The following is a 21,903-nucleotide window of genomic DNA, read 5'->3' as shown; positions in this document are numbered from 1 at the left end:
TGTGAGGAAATAGGGGTTTGTACTAGGCCTGAGAATGTATTGGGAAAATCCACTAACCATGCCCTCGATTGCTAAGCCATTGGTTAAATCAACCTATTTAAGTGCAGGAGAAATAAAGTTAGTATGCTGTGCGCTGCATTGGTTAGTGGGCCGTACTATCTGAGAAGCAGGTTTGGACTGGCCTATACGGCAATAGGCCCATGGCTGAACCAAAAATGCAAAATCCTGGTGTTGGCCAGTTTTCTTTGGTCAAAGTGGGCCACTTTTTTGGCCAATGTGGGCCAGTTTGATCAGTACTTCACTATGCGGCTAATAGGTTTGACCAGTGTTGCTGAATACATATACTTTACACAATTTGCATCACATTTTATCAAAAAAACTCCCGCTTGGGTACTATTCAAACAGTGTCACAAAAGGAATGAATAGCCATTGTCAACTGAGTCACTTTTTCATTAGTGCCCGAGACAATTTTATGGCCCAGTCCGACCCTGCTGAGAAGTAAGACATAGCCAAGCAACAAAGAATATTTTGATGTTATAGCTCCTCCTTACACCGGAGCACTATGCATTAGATTCTGTTTGGGCACCTTGCTGTTGAGCTCTGGCACTGCTAGCTGGGACAAGTCCCAGAGCAAAAGATGCCCAATTTGTGATGCTGAGAACGAGAGTTCATGTTTGGCTTTTTTGCACAGGTTTTAAAAGATCTTAGGAGGAAATGTTTGATTTCAGTGTTTATACTCATTCAGACTCCAACTACCAGGGAAGCCATGTACCTTTGCAAGTCTGTTGAAAATGTGAATGTTGTATTTGTTGTTTCTATGTACATCCGTCGGACATGCTACAAGAGGAACACCGGTTAACCTCCACAAGTTTCATTTTATCTGTCTTCTGCACCAGTACTTTATGACCCTAACCTGGTATTATAGTGAATTGCGGCCCATGATTTTAATCTGCTGAATATACATAAAAACTTTAAAACTTAACAAGGGGCTGGCCAGTGCTGAAATTTCAGCACTGGACAGCTCCATGTAACATTTTAAAGTTACAAAAAAATCATTGAAATGCTACTTTTTACATGTAAAAGTGCATTTCTATTGAAACCAGTGCATGTCCATTGTCTACGGATTGGTTTCGATAGAAATGCACTTTTGCATGTTAAATATAGCTTGTCAAAGCTTTTGTTTTCGAAGCTTTAGTGATTCGAAACTTTTGTTTCGAAACAATCACTATAAACCTTGACAATAGGTGGGAAGTGCCAGGTGCCAGCCCATATAATGCCAAAAGCTCACACATCCGCCCCATGTCAATGGCGGCTTCTGTTAGGTTCAGCTGAGTTGCTCTGTAAAGTTCAAAGGCTGTGCCTTGCGCTCGTGCCGCCTGGTAACCCCGCCTTCCCCTGGGCCTGGGCGGGCATGTGGGGGTGGGCCGGCCATGACGTATGGCCGGCAGTGGTTGAGAGGCGGCGCTGGGAGGAGCGCTGTGTTGCCCATTACCCACGTTTTGTGGTGGACTCGCGTGGGATGCCGTGAAAGCTGAGGGAGTCGGCTGTTTTGACACTTTGGTGTTTACCCGGCCGGCTTTGATCTGATCCTCTTACTGGCGCTGCGTGCACGCAGCAGAGCTGACGCACGGCGCGGGCGCCCAATGGCAGGCTGCGCGCGCCCAGATTAGAGGCGCCCCATGGATGAGGAGAGGCAGGAACACACGCTGACTTCTCACAAGTCCGCTGGAGACAGAGAGAGAAGGAACCAGTGTCCTCTTCCTCCCACAGGACTTCGCCGGCAAAGCTCTCCGCCTCTGACGAGAAGAACCCCGAGAATGGACAAAGGGAAACAGGGGCCCTTCGCTGCCACCGCCACCTGCAACGGGCACCCTGCGGGGGGCGAGAAGGAGCCGGCTACCAGCACCGGGGGCACCGTGGCTGTCAGCAGCAGCAGCTGGAGGGACGAGCGGACGCGCAGCGAAGAGGACAACCAGCTGAGCCTGCCCGCCCTGGCGGCCGCCTACAGCACCATCCTGCGCTCCCTGGGCGAAGACCCCTCCCGCCAGGGGCTGCTCAAGACCCCGTGGAGGGCGGCCACGGCCATGCAGTACTTCACCAAGGGCTACCAGGAGACTATATCTGGTGAGTGGGCACTGGCTGGGCATCCTTCCTTGCACACATCCAGCTGCTGCTCCTATCACGAGATGCCTACCCCTGAAGCCCAGCAGGAGCAATTTACACTCCCAGGTGTCTCTCACGTGTCTAGTCTCACAACACCCAAAGGTGGCATTCTGGGGCTAAATAAGTGAGATGTCTTTACACCTTTATTTCAGGAGAAATTATAGAAAAGTTAACAATGCGTATCATTTTCACCTGGAAAATCGTGTCCCATTCGAAATTTAAGAGGCGTTGGCGTGTACACTCTCTACTTGAAGTACTCGCCCAATACGAGATCCATCTAGTGCGTGCTATGTAGCAGTACCACATAGATGCCAGAATTCGAGTATAACAAGTGAGGAGAGGGTGCTGGAAACTTGTGCAAACTTATTTGACAGTCTATGAAGGAAGCAACTAAAGAGCACATTGACAAAAAATAAGATTTACAGGTAAATAGGCAACTTACTCTCTTAATACCCCAAATTGCCATTCGGTCAAACAATTCACTCGAGGGCGATTTTGTGGCAGGGTAGAAAGAGGGATGATTCCATGTGCCCAGTTGAGTTTCTTCCCAGATATATAGGAAGGCAAGAACAGGAGGGCAACATTTCTGTGAACGCTGCCAGAATATGGAGCAGTTTACCATCGTAAGCAACATTTATTGAGGATCATCTCAATTTTAGAAGAAAAAAAAAGCAGAAATCCCAGATCGTTGCTACTATTCTAAAACTGAGGCAGTGTGTGATGACAAAACTGTACTTCATTTCAAAACTAACTGTGGCGTTAGTGCACTCTACAAATCGAATTTAGCAAAATATCATAATGAGGATTTTTTTAGGATTCAGGAAGAAAAGTTCACAATTATCCAGTTTTTGTCTAGGAAACCGTATATGGCCATTGTAGCAAGCTACGGTTGAGCTGGCTGTATCCTCGTTCCCCGTTCAGACGGATCATGCCGCACTCTCTTGGGGTGAATTGTTCCTGTTGCACGGATGGGAAGTCCTTCTGTTTTCATTTATCTGCCACATGAAGAGAAGCCAAGGCCCACATCTCTTTTTTTTCTGTTCTCCATTTGCTGACCCTGAATCTTCCAAGCCAGAGAGCCCATAAAACATATGCTGAAGCAACAAAACTTGCCCACGTGAGCCAAATGGCTGTTACATTTTTTTCCACGATATCCTTTATCTACTATGCTTATATCAGTGATTTAAGTCCACCATCGACTTATATATTTTGTTTGTCCAGCTTATTTACTTAGCACAGTAACGGACGATCATATGTGGACAGTTCATCACATCCACTTTATGATGACCTCAAACTTCTTTTACAGCGCTTTAAATATTTCTTTTTTCTAATGTTTACGTTAGGTATTGCAATGACACACCTTTGTGTTGATTTTCTGTCCTATTCTGAATTGGTTTTCATATGTTCATGGTCTCTGAAGTGACTCTTGTGTCTTGCATGAACGTGCCACAAAAAAAGCAATGAAATAACTATTTCTTCCTTTGTAATAACAGTTAGACTCCCCACTCCCCCTATTTAATATTCTACAGCCCTTGCGTGCAGACCATGAAAATCACAGGGGTGCGTGGTATTAATCAACTTGGCTTAATTATAAGTCCAAGAGGTTCTCAACCTTAGAAGTCTATAAGATGTAGTCGTAGCACAGTGGTCGCCAGACAGCCATCAGAGCTATTATTGAAGGAGTCTGTCCATAATTTTCGTTGTGCAATTCTGTATTGCTGTTTTAACTAGAAACATTTGGGCTGGATGTTTTGTCCATCGGGCCATTTTTGTCATCCTCGTAACTCGTGTACTTGAGAATACTCTTCTCTACGCATGCCTTTGCATAAACGACCACTTGACCATCGGTGTTGGATTAAAAAATCTTTAATGGCAGGTGCTAAACCGGTGATTAACCAAGAACGAGATGTCATTCTGTCACCCTCTCTCCGTACTGTTCCTTTTAGAGGACGTTGGAACATGCACATATTTGGCACAGACTGTATTTGCAGAAAACTACTGGCAGGAGAAATCAAACATATGATTCAACTGAGAGCATTTGGTAACCCCCAGATGCTTTCTTGGCTGTCAATTTAAATGGTAACCCATGCAGAATTGGAACAATTATACATCGTAAAAATGACCTTTTGTGTATTTCATCTAAAAAGGCTTTGCAAACTCACAATTTGATAGATCAATTATAAACACATTTGATATCTTTAATGCTGACCCCCTTATCAAACTGTTGAAATGCAGGGAGGATAGCTCAGCAGGGACATGCTCGCCTTGTAAACATGACGACACGAAGCAACAAAGGTTTGATCCCGGGTCTGCGCTTAGAAACATCTGGGTATTAAGCGCGTTATAAATACACAACTAAGACATAATTCTGTAACAGCGCCTCGATGCCCCAGGGCTGTATGAGCGATTTAAAAATGCTAAATAAATAAATAAAAATGATTTCATGTTTTTAAAGGAGGTGTATGGTCTTTTAGTGAGGTCTTCCACTATTTTCTGGTGTAGAAATGTAAAGCATTTTGGTGACGTAGAACTGCGCCATTGGTACAATGTAAACAGAGGATCATATTTAAACTGTTATGATGATGCAGCGTATCCTCCTACGTTTCTTTACCCACAGGGTATACTCCTCCCGGCTAAATGGCGGAAGAGGTGAATCGATAAAAGAAGAGATTTGACAGCAATGTATTATTTCATTTTGGGAGTCAAGCAACCAGTGGTTGTGTTTCTTGGGCCAGAGTCTGAGCCTGAGGTTGTTCCCCAGCTTTAGGAGAGTCATATTTATGTATGAGCAAGTGTTTGACCGACAAGGCTCCACTTCTAAGAGTAGAACTCATCTGCTGTTTACCGAGGCTAGTGGATCCTCATTCTTTCCTGTCGAAGGTAGGGGTGGCCTTGTTTACCCACAGAATTGCATATCTATAGAGTATGCCCCAAGCAGGAAAGCGAGTGTGCTGGAATTTTCACACATTGCAGGAAATATCTAATGCTTCTGAACTCTTGTACTACAGAGTTCCCATGAGCACAGGCAGTTGAGTTTAAGGAATTGAAAGAATAACAGGCAGCACATCTATCAGGGGTGTACCAAAATTCGTCTTCAAGTAAGTATTCGGCCGAATTCCAGCTGAAAATGAGATATTCGGCTTTGGCAAAATACTTGATTATTTTTCAATCAAAGCTGAATAGTTTCCCCTACAAAATACATCAAGTACCGCTTTGAGTGAAGTGCCTGGAATCATGCAAGCATGTCATGTTTTTCCCTTAAAGGATCATTAAACAAATGCTGTCACTTGTAAAGTCTCATTCCTTAATGTGCTGGAAAGACCGACTTTAATCTGGTGGCTTGCTGGCGAGGTGTGAGCAGAAGCAAAATTCTAAATATTTTGAATGTGCAATGAGATGTCTCTGGCCTACTCTGTATTTCGCAGTTGAAAACCATTGAGCTGGTATAGTTTACAAACTCACTATTGGAAAATAGAATAGTCTTTTGGGTTTATTAATCTGCTGATGACCCGTGCAAATGATCTGAAAGTTACACATTCCAATTCCCAATGCAAGTTATATAATTAAGTGGATTAATGTAACTGCTGCATAGTTCCCTGGAGTAAAATGTCTCAGGAAGTAGTGTGCCTGCAGCAAAGAACTGTATTCAGCCTGCAGGCCAAGGTTATAAAGAAAATAAAATGGCTCAGTGGGAAGTGTGCCTGCGGCAGAGATGTGCTTGTAATATCGAAACATAGGTTACAACTCCTGCTATTATTAATGTGCATTTAGGACATTTGATTTTTCATGAGTAAAAGTGATTTCAACGTTTTAGTTATGGAGGGACGCTGAGATTAGGCTACAACACCCTTGCACTTGACTACATTTTCTCCTCCCTTTTATCTCTGTGCCAGTGTGTTTTTGAATTAATGTAGTACATCAAACCTCTGTCCCTTTCATTTATAAGCTCTCCCACATTTGGTAGCTAAGGAAACTGGAGTACAGTGAGCTTAAGTGATGTGCCCAAGAGCACAAAATTTGGTCATGTGGAGTGACTGGGATTAGAATTGATATTGTCTGTGTCCAAATGTTTTAGTCTAGTCGCTAGTCCAGATCATTCCTCTTTTGGCCAGTCATTCTGATTTATAAAAATGCTTTATGCTCATGTTACTTTGTACCTATTAAACACCACAACGTCCGACAGATGAGCAAATAAAAAAAGAAGCATATGGACATAACATGATTTGCTCAAGATCACCCCATTTTGATCACAGCGGGGAAACTAGAGTTCATATCTGTTGGCTATGAAGTTGCCAACATGTCAGCAAGAAACACCTCTTCTGTTCCCCTCTTGCCTTTTTCCATGATCTCCACACTTTCCCTTTTTCCATCCATCTGCTCTCCTCTAGGTCCTTTACTCCCCAGTCCTCTATAGCCTGTCTGTGTAGGAGGTAATCGCAGGAGGCGCGGCCTTTGAGGATTAGTTGATGAACGGAGCGAGATGGGGATGCGCAGGCTGAGGTGTAGCTAAGCAGCGGTGCTGTGCTTCTGGGGGAACTGACTGTGTGACTATCTCTAGTAGTGGTTGGATGAGGGTGGGAATCTGCCTATGGAGATGCAGGAGCGGGCAGTGTGTTGGAAAGCATCCATGGATCAGCAATGAGGATAGAGTGTGGAGATACGGAGTGTGGCTGTGAAGGTGCACGGGCATAGGCCTGTGAGGGGAAGCTGGAGCTATTTCTGTGTGGGAGAAGAGGATGGGGAGGGTTTGAATACCAGGGCATTTTAATGTGCAAGTTGATTTGATTAAGAAGCTGTTTGATTTGTAATTATTGCTTATCCTTCACAAGATTGTTATGGCCAATCCAGCCTTCTGTTCTGCGTTGACAATAAAACCTAAGGTCAATATTGCTGACACCCTGCCTGCTCTCAATATAGAGGATTCTGCATATGCTCCTCAGTATTGCTAACCCTGCCCAATTGGTGGTCATTATTCTTAATACGGCCTGAGCTCATTATTGCTGTCACCTGCCTGCTGGTTCAGTACACTGCAATTGCTTCTGTTGGCCACGCTCACTAAACTTGTCTGCAGTGTTGGACGTTTTTCCCAGGCCCCCAGTGTGAGCACCCTAGAAGTCTGCTAACATAAGCAGCAGACGCCTCCCTGACTTACCTATGTGTAGCTGTGGTGAGACCATTTGCTAGCGATCTGTCATTGGGGAGGGAGCCAGATCACAAACCTTGGAAACCCTCAAGGACTGTCCGGATGAAAGACGTTTTCTTTGCTTCAAGATATGGACATCTTTCCGTCTAGTATAGGAAAGTCCCAAGTCTCTGGGTAGATGATTTTGATCAGCTCCTGGTTTGGCGTTCTTGGTAACCTCAGGTTCACAGTTGGGCCCCCAATCATTGGGGTCTGCCACATTGATACTGGAGGGGTTTCTACCTCGCAGACTCTGACTCTAGATATTGCAAGGAGTCTGGTCTCCACTGCACCATTCAGAATCCCAGCCAGGCAGATGTATGGTCCTATATGGCCAGCTCTGTTTCCTATGGTATTCTCCAGTTGGGGCACTGTTCAGCAGCAGGTCCCTGCGTTGAATATAACAGGGCTGGACTACCTGAGATTGCTAGAAGGCTGATGCCTGCCTCTCGGGCGCTCACAGCAAGGTTTTGCGAGGTTGCTCACATAGGATGTTCAGGGTACATGCTGTACCCTGACTCTGAAGGACACAGAGCCCCCAGAGGCACAGCCCGTATTCACATCTCCAGGGGTCGAGATCATCTGTTGATAAGCAAGCGCTACATGTAACTCCAGGCACCTAACTCGATGAGCAGGAGTAACTTTTCCAAAAACACAGAGCCAGTATGCCACTTTTACATTCAATATAACAAAGTTGTTGACATATTCGTTTTGGAGTACATTGTAGGGGACTCCAATTGAAGCTCTTAAAATGATGCCTAGTTTAATTGAAATAAATGAATGGGTATCGCAACACCGACCTAGTGGTATGGTGAATTCCAAATGCATACATGGAGACTTGTTAATCATACCACATAGGTTCACATGGCTTACAGAATAAATAAATCACTATTAAAACTGTGATTAAGATGTACACTTCTCAGAATCCCAAATTCCAACGTTGGCACAATGTTACTCGTGCGCGAACACTCCCCTGCCTATATAGCGCAGATTGGCCTGGAAGCAAAGTAGCTCTGGGTAGTAGTTTTGGCAAAAGTCACAGGCACAGCGCCTCAGAGCAGCCGCTTAGCACCTTCATTCTTAAAGTTATCGTGTTGCTCTGTGAGGTGCAGTGTATTTTTTTGGGCCAATGCATTTGTAGAAATATGGGCTTGAAATGCAGAATATGGGTCCTATTTAATGATCTCAGAGGTGATCTCATACTTCGACTTAACGTGGGAGATACTTCAGAGAGATCCATGGCTTGAGGGGCCTTTATTGTTTGGTGAAAGATTTTAAGGCTGCCACATAATATAATCTAGTTTGCTTTTCAGCATACCCACAATGAATATGCATCAACACATATGACCTATAATGCAGTTCAGTGGCTATTGTCTTTCTATATAGGGGTTTCATAGAATGCAAACCTAGATAGAAAGCAAGGGAGCGCTGTCAGAAACGGGGGTCAAGTAGATTGGGGCCATGAAAGGCTGTGGGAGGAGCTCTGAGGATGAGGCGGGGAGAGGGTCAGGGAATCTGTGTTCCGCATTGGATGAGTTGTTCTTTGGTGAGAAGGGCCTCTGGTCCCTTCCTGAAGTGTTGCAGGACGAGGGGCAGTCTGCATTTCTATGTCATTACAGAGTCTGGACTTCTCTGTGGCCATCTTGTGCTGTATTGCTGCTTTGGTCCGTAGAGATGTAACATTTCTCAATGGCGGCCTGGAGTGGAACCCAGTGCACGCTCTTGATGGTCGGATTATGTAGTGGATGGCCTTCAGGGTAGCATGGGTGCTGGTCTGGATGCCTTTAGGAAGTCCTTGGTCACCATTGGGGGATGGACTATAGGACGTTCTGGAGTTTGAAGTGGCATGTAGAGATCTCTTCAGAGATGGGGCGAGTGCTGTTGTCTGGCTAATAAGGTGTGCACAGGGCTGTTTCTAGCCAACTTGGTGGCCAGGGCAAAACATCAGAATGCACCCCCCTGGCACACGTCACTCCCAAACTACACCTCTGTCGTGTGACAAAACCCCTCCTCAATATGAATAAGTAATTGCTATATAAATGAAGCGGGTTACATTACATTGTAATTCAAGTACTTTACAGAAGAATTCTAATGTGAAAACACAGCTGGTGCTGCCCAAGTAAATGTTTTTTGTCACCTTCTCTTAGGCTCTTAGGGAAGGCCTTGTCTGAATGCAGTTTCAAACTGTCCGTACTGGCACACTGCAGTGTGACCGGCCTGCCGGGGTCTGAGGGACCACTGACCACTGGCCCTGTGTTGCAGGTGTTCTGTTTGTACCACTTCACTTGTATTCCACAAGGGCCAATACTAGACTAACCATATGAATTATTTTCTGATAGAAGGTTATCATTCCACGATGGAAAGCCTCGTGCAGTCTTATTATTGTACTCTTTCAAAATACCTATCTTGAGGGTGAGAAATGGGACAAATAGCACCAATGAGGATTCCTGTATGCATTGCATTAAATCACAGAGCCTTTCAGGACTATAACAGTGATCAGAGATGTATACATTTGATAAACAAGTCTGTGATAAAAAGGATTGTATGTTTGAATCTCTAAATTCATAACTGATGCATGGCTTGGTGCTCACATCACGTTCACAATACTCACCCTAACATTAAAATGTTTGTAACCATGAACCATACATGCTGATTTGGACAGCTTACGTTTTTGGATGCGAGTATAAAATGGTTGCAACATCAGCCACTTCCATGGGGGTACAAGGGCTCTTTTGCTTCTTGTTTCTGAAGAATTTTAGAGGAGGAAGGGCTGGGTCTCAGTGTGAGCATGCCCAACCCCAATACAGAAACATCTTTAGGGAATTATATCTACAGATAGAGCAGAATACTGCACAAGAGAGACCCAATAAACAATGCACAGAAAGGCTACACAGTAAGGAACGTACCTCTTTCAAACTTTAGCCTGACCAGTAATAAGCTGATGAAGCGTTTTAAACAAAACCGGCTTCTGATGCACGGTAAACTGTCCACAATTCCTCAGTCACTACCTCCTCACTATTACGCTGGCATCAGGGGTTATTTCCACAAAAAAGAGCAGGTACATGCTTTATCTAACAGAGCTGGCATTAGCATCTCTTAGTGCTGGCCTGCAGCTAGTGAAAATCATGGGGTGGCAGTGTAGAAAGGGTGTTTGGCCTAGTGGATTTACAATTTGAGGCAACTTCTTTGATTGCTTTATTAGGTGTGGGCACAGTATGGCATGCTCGTCGGAGCCACATACACAAAACATCCTAGTGTGCTCTTGCATGGACATTGGGCAGATCCGACAAAAACAGGTACGTATATGTTCTGTTACATAAGGGAGCACCACATAGACGCCATTAACTAACAAGGTAGTGACTTGTGCAGTGCACAAATCATTGCTGCACACCGTATCACTGCATTGTTTTGTCATGGACTACTGTCTGCACGGTGACACACAATGAACTCTACTTTCCTTATCAAGGTGCCAGGTGACATTGAGTTGCCATCTGGTGTACGCACTAGGCAGTGGCTGGCTTGTTTAGACAATTTAAGGACTTTTCATGCTGAGCAGATGCATTTAGTCCATATCCCAAAGCAGCCACTAGAATACTTAAGCAAGAAAATGAGAGTTAACCTTCACAGGGATGCGCCATATGTAACTAAAAAGTAATATATATATAAAAAGTGTTGGTGTGTCAAATAAAGAGACATAACGAAAATAGTTTAAAACTTGTCTGTGTGGCACGTTAATTATCTTTGAAGAATGTATGGGTTTGGTCAGCTAACTGGTGCTTGTGCTGGCCTGGTGAATACAAAGGCCCCATCCCATGTTCATGTCTTAACATTGAAATGTTAGGCAGATACTGTGTAAAAACAATTCCCTGTTAAGTGTGCCATCGCTTATAAATTGGCCCCCTTGAACGGCTATCAGCACAAAGATTGAGGGGCACAGGGTTTGTGACTCCAGAGCACCTCACACGCTGCGTTTGGAAAATGCATTCCTTTGTTGCATATTCCGAACGCATGCATTCATCCACAAGTCGAGCAGCCAGCTGCACATTGCAGAGGAGCACTCACCGGCACATCATGCTGCCTAAATCTGCTGTCCGGCAGACAGCTTTCTGGGTGGGGACCGTTACTGCGCCCACCTCCTGAGCTATTTAGCTCTTTGACCCAGGACGTCGCCTGCCCCGCCTGGGCCAAGGAACGGGGCTGGGTGTGCATGTCTGTGAGCTTTAAAGGAGAGCTTGCAGTCGATGGTGTATCCAAGTGACTTTGCACAGGCTGTGAGCTGGGGTGTGAATATGTCAAGTTTCATTTCAGTCAGCCTATCTTGGAGGAAATGGGGTTGAGTTACAGGTAGGTAGATGCATGCTTATCCCATGCCCCCCAGTGGTTCCATAAAGAGGCTGAAGATCACGTGGGGAGGATAGATTCTTTGGGCACTCTGCAGGTCAGCGGGATACACTGGGAGTCGTAGCCTAACTGGATGAGCGTGTCCCGCCGGCCTCCTTTATCTATCCCTAAGGCACTCGTGGCCCAGGAGAAAGCTAAGTGTATTTTGTGGGAGGGAGAGAAGCACTGTCCATTTTTCTAAACCTGCTGCCATTTACTCTGAATCACATTTTGGGAATCATTTCGTATAGCTTTAGAAATACTTTGTAACTTAGATTTACCTTTGTGTGTTTAAAAGTATTTTCTGACATTTCTGCAACGATCAAGCACTCATATTTTGTCTTCCTGCTGCATTTATTTTTGAACTACAGGCTCTGGGAACTACAGCTCCCAAGAGCACTTGCTGCCTATTTTTGGATACGTCAGGCGCTTTCAGCGCCGGCGCTTTCAGGGGCAAGCCGGTCTGCGCCGGTCCCGCCGGCCTCCTTTATCTATCCCTAAGGCACTCGTGGCCCAGGAGAAAGCTAAGTGTATTTTGTGGGAGGGAGAGAAGCACTGTCCATTTTTCTAAACCTGCTGCCATTTACTCTGAATCACATTTTGGGAATCATTTCGTATAGCTTTAGAAATACTTTGTAACTTAGATTTACCTTTGTGTGTTTAAAAGTATTTTCTGACATTTCTGCAACGATCAAGCACTCGTATTTTGTCTTCCTGCTGCATTTATTTTTGAACTACAGGTTCTGGGAACTACAGCTCCCAAGAGCACTTGCTGCCTATTTTTGGATACGTCAGGCGCTTTAAGCGCCGGCGCTTTCAGGGGCAAGCCGGTCTGCGCCGGTCCTCGCCGTCCGCGGCGTTCAGGGCGGAAAGTGCTGCCCGTCTCCCCATAGACCGGTGTAACATCCTCACAGGTAATCATGGGTTTGCTCCCCTTCGACAAGCTCGCGCTAGATCTCAGTAAGCTTGCGCGCATTAACCTGGTCCAAAAAGCGGTAGAAACTGCCCTTAACCGAGTCAGTCAGGACTCAAAGGAAAAAGCAGCCATCAAAAGGCCCCCCAAGAAAGAAAAATTGACCGTTCCCCCCGGAACAGTCCCGAGTTTCACCCCTCAAATAAGCTAGACCTAAAAATATGCTTGCTTAACACGCGTTCTCTCAATAAACATGCACAATGTGTTCATGACAGGATTGTCAATGAACAAATAGACATCTTCTGCATAACTGAAACCTGGCTCAAGGACCCTATCGGCCCCACCTGCGACATCGCAGTCCCGGAAGGCTACTCCATCTTCTACTCAAACAGAGAAGAAGGCCAGGGGGGTGGTGTAGCAGTCATCGCAAGAGACTCTATACATATGTTTCCCAGCAGCACAGCATGTACAGGCTGTGAAATACTGCACCTCAAACACACCCCTACGGCTAACAGTAGTTTAAACTTGATTGTCCTATACAGGCCCCCAACGTCCACCCCAGAATTCAACGACGAAATAACGCATCAACTCAATATGCTTAAAGGACCCAACACAGCCACACTAGTCATGGGCGACTTTAACCGCTGGTTTGGCGATACAAAAGACAAAGAAGCTAGTAAACTTCAAAGATCCCTAAACAACATTGACTTTGAGATCAACAACCAAGAACCCACAATGGACAACGGCCATCTTCTTGACTGGGTCGTCTCTAACAACCTCGAAACCCGAGAGTTTAAGACTGAACCCTGCATTTGGTCAGACCATCATAGCATATCCTTCCACATCACCCTGCCTCTTCCCAAACCCAAAACCCCTAACTGCCCGACCCTCTCGACACACCGTAACTACAAAAACATTGATAGGAACCACCTCATACAATGCCTAGCTGAGGTGGATAAAAACCAAACCGAGAATGACTCCTGCGAAACAACGTTAGCAAATCTACTTAGTCACCTCGAGAAACTCACGGACCAAATTGCCCCCCTTCAAACTAAATCAACTAGACCCACCCAAAAAAAACCACAATGGTTCTCCAAAGAACTTGCAGAACAAAAAAAGGACAAACGAAACAGAGAAAATGTATGGCTAAAAAATCCTTCATCAGCCAATAAAGCCCGCTGGAAGGAAAGCGAAATAATATATAAACATATGATAACCGAGGCCAAAAAAAACTTCTATAACGAACAGATTTCTACAGCCACCAATTCCACCAGCAAACTATTCAATATCCTCAAATCCATAGAAAAACCCAAAGCCATTACCCCTCCTTTCCTACCCTCTCAAGAAGAATGCGATGCCACCCAGATCGCCTTCTTCAACAAAATTTCAAAAGCCAGGGACGCCATCATAAATTCCCTGACCAACAAAAAAACGACAGTTACTCTGCCAGCTGAGACTGCAACAGCAGGTATTGGAACTTTCAAGTTCACAGAGATCAACAACAGCGAAATGATCAAAGTACTGGCGACCATGAAACCCACTACCTGTGCAGAGAATATCATTCCACCTAAGATAATATTGGACAACATAGACATTTTCGCCCCCATCCTGACAAAGATCATTAATGCCTCTTTTAGAGATCAGGAAGTCCCTAATGCCATCAAAAAAGTCACAGTAACCCCTCTGGTAAAAAAAACCAATCTCGACCAACGCGATCCGAATAATCTCAGACCCATAACAAACTGCAACTTCATCCTCAAAATCATGGATAAGATCGCCACCATGCAGCTCCAGGCACACGTAGAGGAATCTAATTCCCTCCACCCACAGCAGTCTGGTTTTCGCCCCGCACACAGTACCGAGACGGCCATGTTAGATCTGCAGACCAAAATGCTTGGTATTATTGACAAGGGTAAGACAGGCCTCCTCGTTCTACTCGACCTCAGCGCCGCATTTGATCTCCTCGACCATAACCTACTCCAGAATGCGCTAAAAAAGACCACCAACTGCTCTGATGAAGCCATCAGATGGACAATGTCCTTTCTAAAACACAGAATATCCAGAGTGCACTGGGGGGACAAGTTCTCCCTTGAAAAAGAAATCCTCTGTGGAGTTCCCCAAGGGGCCAGTATGTCAACCCTACTGTTCAATCTTTACTTAAAATACCTATGCCTTGTTCTAGACCACATAAACACCTATTTCACTAACTATGCTGACGACACACAGCTTGTATTCGAACTAAGTGGCAATTATCAGAAAGATAGCGAGCAACTTACCACGATATACAACCACGTGGAGCAATGGATGGACTCCAATTGGATGTGCCTAAACGGAAAAAAAACGGAACTCATGATTTTCGGCTCATCCTCTGCTCGTGCTAAGCTACCCTCATCCTACACATCCTTCCACATTAAAGATACCCCCATTCCGGTCCTAAGCAAGGTTAAAACCCTAGGTATGCTGCTAGAAGCATCGTTGGGTGCGGACGCCCAAGTACAGTTCATCAAAAAAAACTGTGCCTACCACCTCCGTCTAATAAAAGCCATCAGACCTTTCATATCCGAGGAAAATTGTGCGACCATAGCAAGAGCCACCATCTTATCGCGCCTTGACTATGGCAACGCTCTAGTCCTGGGTGCCTCCAAGCAATGCCTACAAAGCTACCAAATTGTACAGAACAACGCGGTAAGAATTGTCAAGCTCAAAACTAAAACAGAACATATCAGCAACTCCAGAAGAGAGCTTCATTGGCTGAAAATCGAAGATAGGGTGCATTTCAAAACCTTAACCATCGTTCACAGATGCATCTACGGAAAGGCACCAACCTACTTAAAAACTAGGATCAAACCATACGTTCCTAATAGAACACTGAGATCATCCCAACTTGTTAAAATTGCTACGTCACCTCACAAACTCAAAAGTGGCTTAGGTAGAGCCTTTCCAACCCTTGCAGCCAACCTTTGGAACAACCTACCAGACCACCTTAGACTGGAAACCAACTACTCGCGTTTTCGCAAACAGGTAAAAACCCATATCTTCAAATAAACGGCCATCACGGCATATGCCTCAGTTAGCTTAATTCTATGTGACTGTCCCGTCTGCTCTGTCTAATCACTATCTGTTCCGTCCGTTCTCGTGTCCTTGTTTCTGCGCCCCGAGGCTCGCGAGCTACCGGCGCAATATAAATATTAAATAAATAAATAAATAAATAAATAAGGTATGAGGCGAACCAGAGGAAGGCCATACATTCAGTACCCATGCAAGTGGCAGTGGCCTTAAGGGGCACTGGTTGGTCACCATAGGTCTGTCTTATTCTTGCTATGTTAAGGCTCTCTGTTACCTGGATGGTGGCGGTTTCTAAACTGTAAAGTCTGACTGTTGGGTCTGGAGGAGGGTGTGTGATGCTTTTATGTCGTTGAAAGTATACAGTTTTTCCACTGTCGTCCAGATGATGGATAGGTGTGTAATGGGTTGGCAATCAAGCACCAGGGTCGTGGGAGGATTTGGTCAGTCGTCATGGAATTGGGATAGTTGGGTGAGCGAGGCTTTAATCGTTTGGAGGAGTTTTTCGAGGGCTTTTCCTGGGAGGGATTGTACGATGGAGAGAGGAAAGATGTCTTCATGGTGGGCTTTTTTCAGGGCATTCATGATATTGGTCATGTGTTCCATGGTTCTGGACCTCACCTTCGGTGTCGTGTGTGTTGGCATAGGGGAGAGCCTCTGTGTGCTGTGCCTGAGTGAGGCTGTCCCCGTGCAGTCTGTGTGGGTTTAGTGGAGAGTTGGGCAACCCTCGCAGGGGATATGTTGCAGAATAATTGATGCTTAGCTCTGCTTTGGTTGTTATGTAATGGTTGCTGTTCGCTGAGGTAATTGACCTCCTACTCCTAGGAGCAGAGTGGAGAGATTTCAGGGAAGACTTTTGGACTTTCTCCAAACCGTCCCTTGTTACGAATGTTGCTTTTGGTGTCTGTGGGTTATTTTGTGTTCCATGGTGTGGTGGCCTTTGCTTTCTTGATTCTTGCTTTCAATGCAACGTGAGTTTTAATGGTGTCAGGTTAAGGTTGAGTGTAGTGGGGAGGGGTTTTGCGTCTGAGGCTGGAATGTCGAGGTGCTGACGCCTTGCATTGCGTTCGTGAGGACATTTCTAAAGCAGCATTCGGGGGACTTTTCATTTGGCTAAAGGGACTGTGGTGTGTGGTGGGTTATTCTGGAAAAAAGAGTTAGAAGCCCATCTTCTTCATCGTTCCTGCTAAGCTCGTGGCTAAAATCTAAATGCACATCTGTGCTCATGCCGTCACTTTCAAGACATTGAAACCAAGACCCTTGATTCCCCAAAATCGACCCAAATAAAAGGCGTGACAATATGTGCGGCACACGTGTGTCTTAATCTTATCCGATGCGCTCACTCGCAGGTGCAGAGACCCTGGATCTCGAATTTCTGCAGACGCCCTATGACATGGATGATTGCACGTTGCTGGAACCCGAACATTGGGGATATTTACTTTTACCCATGTCCGAGGTCTGTTTCAAATCAATTTAAAGTCCAGTCGGATTTAGAACAAGGGAAATCGGTCTAAGTCGAGCACAAAACCATCCATTGGGGAATCTGCCTTTAGTACCGAATGAATGAGAAGACCCTACAGCAAACACCCTTGCGGGATATACGAACCCACGTCCACGCATTTGACACAGTTGCAATGTGAATGTTTGCAAGTTATACCTGTGCACATCTTTTGAGGGCCAGGGCCATAGAACGCGTTTATTTTCAATGCAAGGCCCTGTGATTGTTTCAGTGCTGCCAACTGTATTCGTGGAGCAGGGTGAATTCACTCATCGGTTATTGAATGATTAAGCCCATGGTTGCTATGGTTACCTGCCTCGAAGACGGGCACCTGTTTTTCAACAGACATCCCGTGGCAAGCTGTCAACTCTCATTGTGAAAGTGATAGATCTCCCAACGAGCATCCGAGGCAGCCTTGTCCCGCGCAGGTGAGATAGCTTTGTCGGTTCAATGCTCTCTGCTGCGAATTGTGTGTGATCTGCAGGTCGCGGGTTCGCATCCCGACAACGCCAACTCGGCCTTTCAGCCATCCGAGGCCGATAAATTAATACCGACCAGAGGCGTTGCCCGTGGGTGGCTCAGGGGGCTCTAACCGCGGGTCACTTTAGTTGGGCTGGAGATAGTGTGTGTAAATATGTTCTATGTACAGCACAGTGAATCCTTACAATTAGTCTGCTATCCTACACTGTGACATCGGCAATCACCAAGACTAGTCTACACTCCTCATCCATGCGGTTGACAGCCAGAACAACTAGTCTTCTTTCACACGTGCTTCCTTAGCTTCTTAAAATCTAGTTAGTATCTGAAAATAATTTCTTTAATTTTTTTATTGACTTAGATTGGGAGGGAGAGGGAGGGGCTGTGGAAAGAGCTCCACGTCTTATTATTAGATTGACAATGCTTTCTCAGAAGTGCAATTTCACAGACATGGTAGGGTCGGCGTGTGTGTACGGAAGCCATTTGATGATTGGTGTTTAAATACCTCGTTTCCAACAGCGGAAATGGGGCATAACAATGTGCCTTATAATGTACAAGTGCTGTTAACTATCTATCATCATAAATGTGTAAGATGTTTCTAGCTGGCTGCCTCTTTCCTCGTCATTGCAGCTGTTGGTATGAAAATAAATAGATTGCGTTATTTCATTGGCGATCCATCAACCCAAGGGGTTGCTTCATGTCACAGTGCGATTAACTGCCATTAAGGCCCCCACTCCATCACATGGCTCACCTGTTGCAATCTCTTGCCCTTTCATTATTCATTGATTAAACCTCATTTTCACAAAACGTTCTTCACGGCAACATTTATTACAGCACACCTTACCGTAGACGTGACCTCAACAACACGTATGTATGTGTAATCCTGAATATATTTTGTTAGAAAAACCTATAAGTGAATATCAGTCACTATTATAAAACGATTGTAAATACCATAAGAAGTGGTTAGAGTTCCCCTGGGGAGGGAAATAACCGGGTTTTGTTACTATTTGTGAACTCTTAAACGCAGAACTGATCAAATTTACAGGCCGATTCATGTAATTCCTCTCAAAAGCAAAGCGGGGAACGTGTATTATGGGTGTCGGGAACACGCGTGCGCGAGAAGATTCACACGCGATCGGGCCTGGGGGAGCGTGTGCGTGTATTGCAGGGGTGCGCGAGAAGTTCTACACGCGAATGGCCTGGATGCGTGTATTTCAGGGGTGCGCGAGAAGTTCTACACGCGAATGGCCTGGGTGCGTGTATTTCAGGGGTGCGCGAGAAGTTTCACACGCGATTGGACTGCGTGCGGGTATTTCGCGTGCGGGTATTTCAGGGGTGCGCGGGAAGTTTCACACGCGATTGGCCTGGGCGCGTGTATTTCAGGGGTGCGCGAGAAGTTCTACACGCGAATGGCCTGGGTGCGTGTATTTCAGGGGTGCGTGAGAAGTTTCACACGCGATTGGGCTGCGTGCGGGTATTTCAGGGGTGCGCGGGAAGTTTCACACGCGATTGGCCTGGGCGCGTGTATTTCAGGGGTGCGCGAGAAGTTCTACACGCGAATGGCCTGGGTGCGTGTATTTCAGGGGTGCGCAAGAAGTTTCACACGCGATTGGACTGCGTGCGGGTATTTCAGGGGTGCGCGGGAAGTTTCACACGCGATTGGCCTGGGCACGTGTATTTCAGGGGTGCGCGAGAAGTTCTACACGCGATTGGCCTGGGCGCGTGTATTTCAGGGGTGCGCGAGAAGTTCTACACGCGAATGGCCTGGGCGCGTGTATTTCAGGGGTGCGCGAGAAGTTTCCCACACGATTGGGCTGCGTGCGGGTATTTCAGGGGTGCGCGGGAAGTTTCACACGCGATTTCAGCAGGGTACGTGTATTTCATAGGTGCCGGGGAGTCCTACACGTGATTTGGCAGTGTGGGTCCTCCCAGGTGTTCCCTGTACACCCTCCACGGCCCCTGCAGGCAGCCCACACCACAGGGGACTACCCTGCATCCCATGTCATGTCCCGCAGGCAGCCCACCCAAAATGGGCATGCCCCCCAGCAAAGGAACATGTCTCCTTGCACTAATGATCACCAACTCATGTCCCCTTGCACCCCCACCCCCAGCATTGCGGGGCACTTGCCAGCAGGCCCCCACCCATGTCCAACTCATGTTCCCCACCACCCCCACCTCCAGCACTGTGGGGCACCTGCCAGCAGGCCCCCACCCATGTCCAACTCATGTTCCCCACCACCCCCACCCCCCAGCACTGTGGGGCACCTGCCAGCAGGCCCCCACCCATGTCCAACTCATGTTCCCCACCACCCCCACCCCCCAGCACTGTGGGGCACCTGCCAGCAGGCCCCCACCCATGTCCAACTCATGTACCCCACCACCCCCACCCCCAGCACTGTGGGGCACCTGCCAGCAGGCCCCCACCCATGTCCAACTCATGTTCCCCACCACCCACACCCCCCAGCACTGTGGGGCACCTGCCAGCAGGCCCCAACTCATGTTCCCCAGCCAACATGTCATCACAATCTAGATCCCTGGTCCCTATGGTCAGCCTCCAAATGCAAAATACCCACCCGAGTATTACATCCAACCACTCAGAAATGGCAATTACATGACAGAACACCAATTGCAAGTTTCCCACGCACGTATCGCGCACGGGCGTTGCTTTTCGTGGGGTGCGGTGCGTGTGTCTTGCAGGCGTTGGGGTTCACACGCTATTACTTCACAGCGGGTGGGTGTTGGCTACGCGTTCTTCTACACGCAAGGCAGACGGTGAGTGGTACCCTGCTCCCCCAGGCCCGATCGCGTGTAAAACCACCCGCGAGCCCCTGAAATACATGTACCCCGCTCCCCCAGGCCCGATCGCGTGTGAAAACACCCGCGAGCCCCTGAAATACACACGCCCAGGCCAATCGCGTGTGAGAAACTTCTCGCGCACCCCTGAAATATACGCGCCCAGGCCAATCGCGTGTGGAACTTCTCGCGCACCCCTGGAATACACGCGCCCAGGCCAATCGCGTGTGAAACTTCTCGCGCACCCCTGAAATACACGCGACCAGGCAAATCGCGTCTGAAACTTCTCGCGCACCTCAGAAATACACGCACACGCTCCCCCAGGCCCGATCGCGTGTGGAACTTCTAGCGCACCCCTGGAATACACGCGCCCAGGCCAATCGCGTGTGAAACTTCTCGCGCACCCCTGAAATACACGCGACCAGGCAAATCGCGTGTGGAACTTCTCGCGCACCTCAGAAATACACACACACGCTCCCCCAGGCCCGATCGCGTGTGGAACTTCTCGCGCACCCCTGAAATACACGCACCCTGGCCAATCGCGTGTGGAACTTCTCGCGCACCCTGGAATACACGCGCCCAGGCCAATCGCGTGTGAAACTTCTCGCGCACCCCTGAAATACACGCGCCCAAGCAAATCGCGTGTGGAACTTCTCGCGCACCCCTGGAATACACGCACACGCTCCCCCAGGCCCGATCGCGTGTGGGCCTTCTCTGGTGCACATTTTTTTCCTGCGCAGGGACGCTACCGCCTGCTTTCGTGTGGCGGACATGTATGGGCCTGTGCGCGTCTTTGGCCGTGCGCTGTTTTTCCCTATTCGATTCCATGAATACGTGTTGTAGGCGAGCGTGTGGGCGTTCTGCGCACTTGCCTCCTGTACTTCCCCCGTGACGCCCACATTTTCACGAGTTGTTCCCCATTCTGCGTGTGACGCCCCGTGTTACACCTACTTTTGTTATGTGCGCCGCGCTATGTGCGAATTCGCTTTGGCCTTATCACACGGCGTTCGATGACCTGTGTGCCAGCGTGCGCCACGCACTTTTTCAGCGCACATCCCACATTTTGTGCGTGCACGGACTTCCATGAATAGATGTGCGATGTTTTCTTTGCGATAATCGCACTTTCACTGCGATTTTCGCTATTTCAATGCGAATCGCACGTTTTCGCACGCGTGCACCGTTTCTTGCGCGCACATTAATTCCATGAATCGGCCTGTAAAGCTTCCCGGCCCTGGAGACGAGCAGCATTTTACTGGTAAAGGAAGTCTTCGAGCAAGATTCCGTTAATTTTTAGTTTTGGCTATTGGGTGGCGTTAAAACGCCACCTGAAACCATTGCATCAGGGTGCTAGGGTGAAATGCCATATGAGGGACATACTGCTTGTAGTTATTGTTTGGTTATTTGACTGCCCATGGCCATGCTAGTCCCTATGGC

General features: G+C 47.1%; 1 protein-coding gene across 1 annotated transcript in view; it reads left to right on the top strand.

Annotated features, from left to right (window-relative positions):
* The first annotated feature begins 1,468 nt into the window (after window positions 1-1,468).
* The window catches only part of GCH1 (GTP cyclohydrolase 1), a 578,380-nt gene continuing 557,945 nt past the window's right edge, over window positions 1,469-21,903 (top strand). The window contains exon 1 of the mRNA XM_069637593.1: window positions 1,469-2,124. Coding sequence (XP_069493694.1) covers window positions 1,680-2,124 — 445 coding nt within the window. The 5' untranslated portion in view covers window positions 1,469-1,679. The remainder of the gene's footprint in view (window positions 2,125-21,903) is intronic.

The sequence above is a fragment of the Ambystoma mexicanum genome, chromosome 14 (assembly GCF_040938575.1).
Source record: "Ambystoma mexicanum isolate Mex_15411 chromosome 14, UKY_AmexF1_1, whole genome shotgun sequence".
Lineage (NCBI taxonomy): Eukaryota > Metazoa > Chordata > Amphibia > Caudata > Ambystomatidae > Ambystoma > Ambystoma mexicanum.
This window is presented reverse-complemented; position numbering and strand designations above follow the sequence as displayed.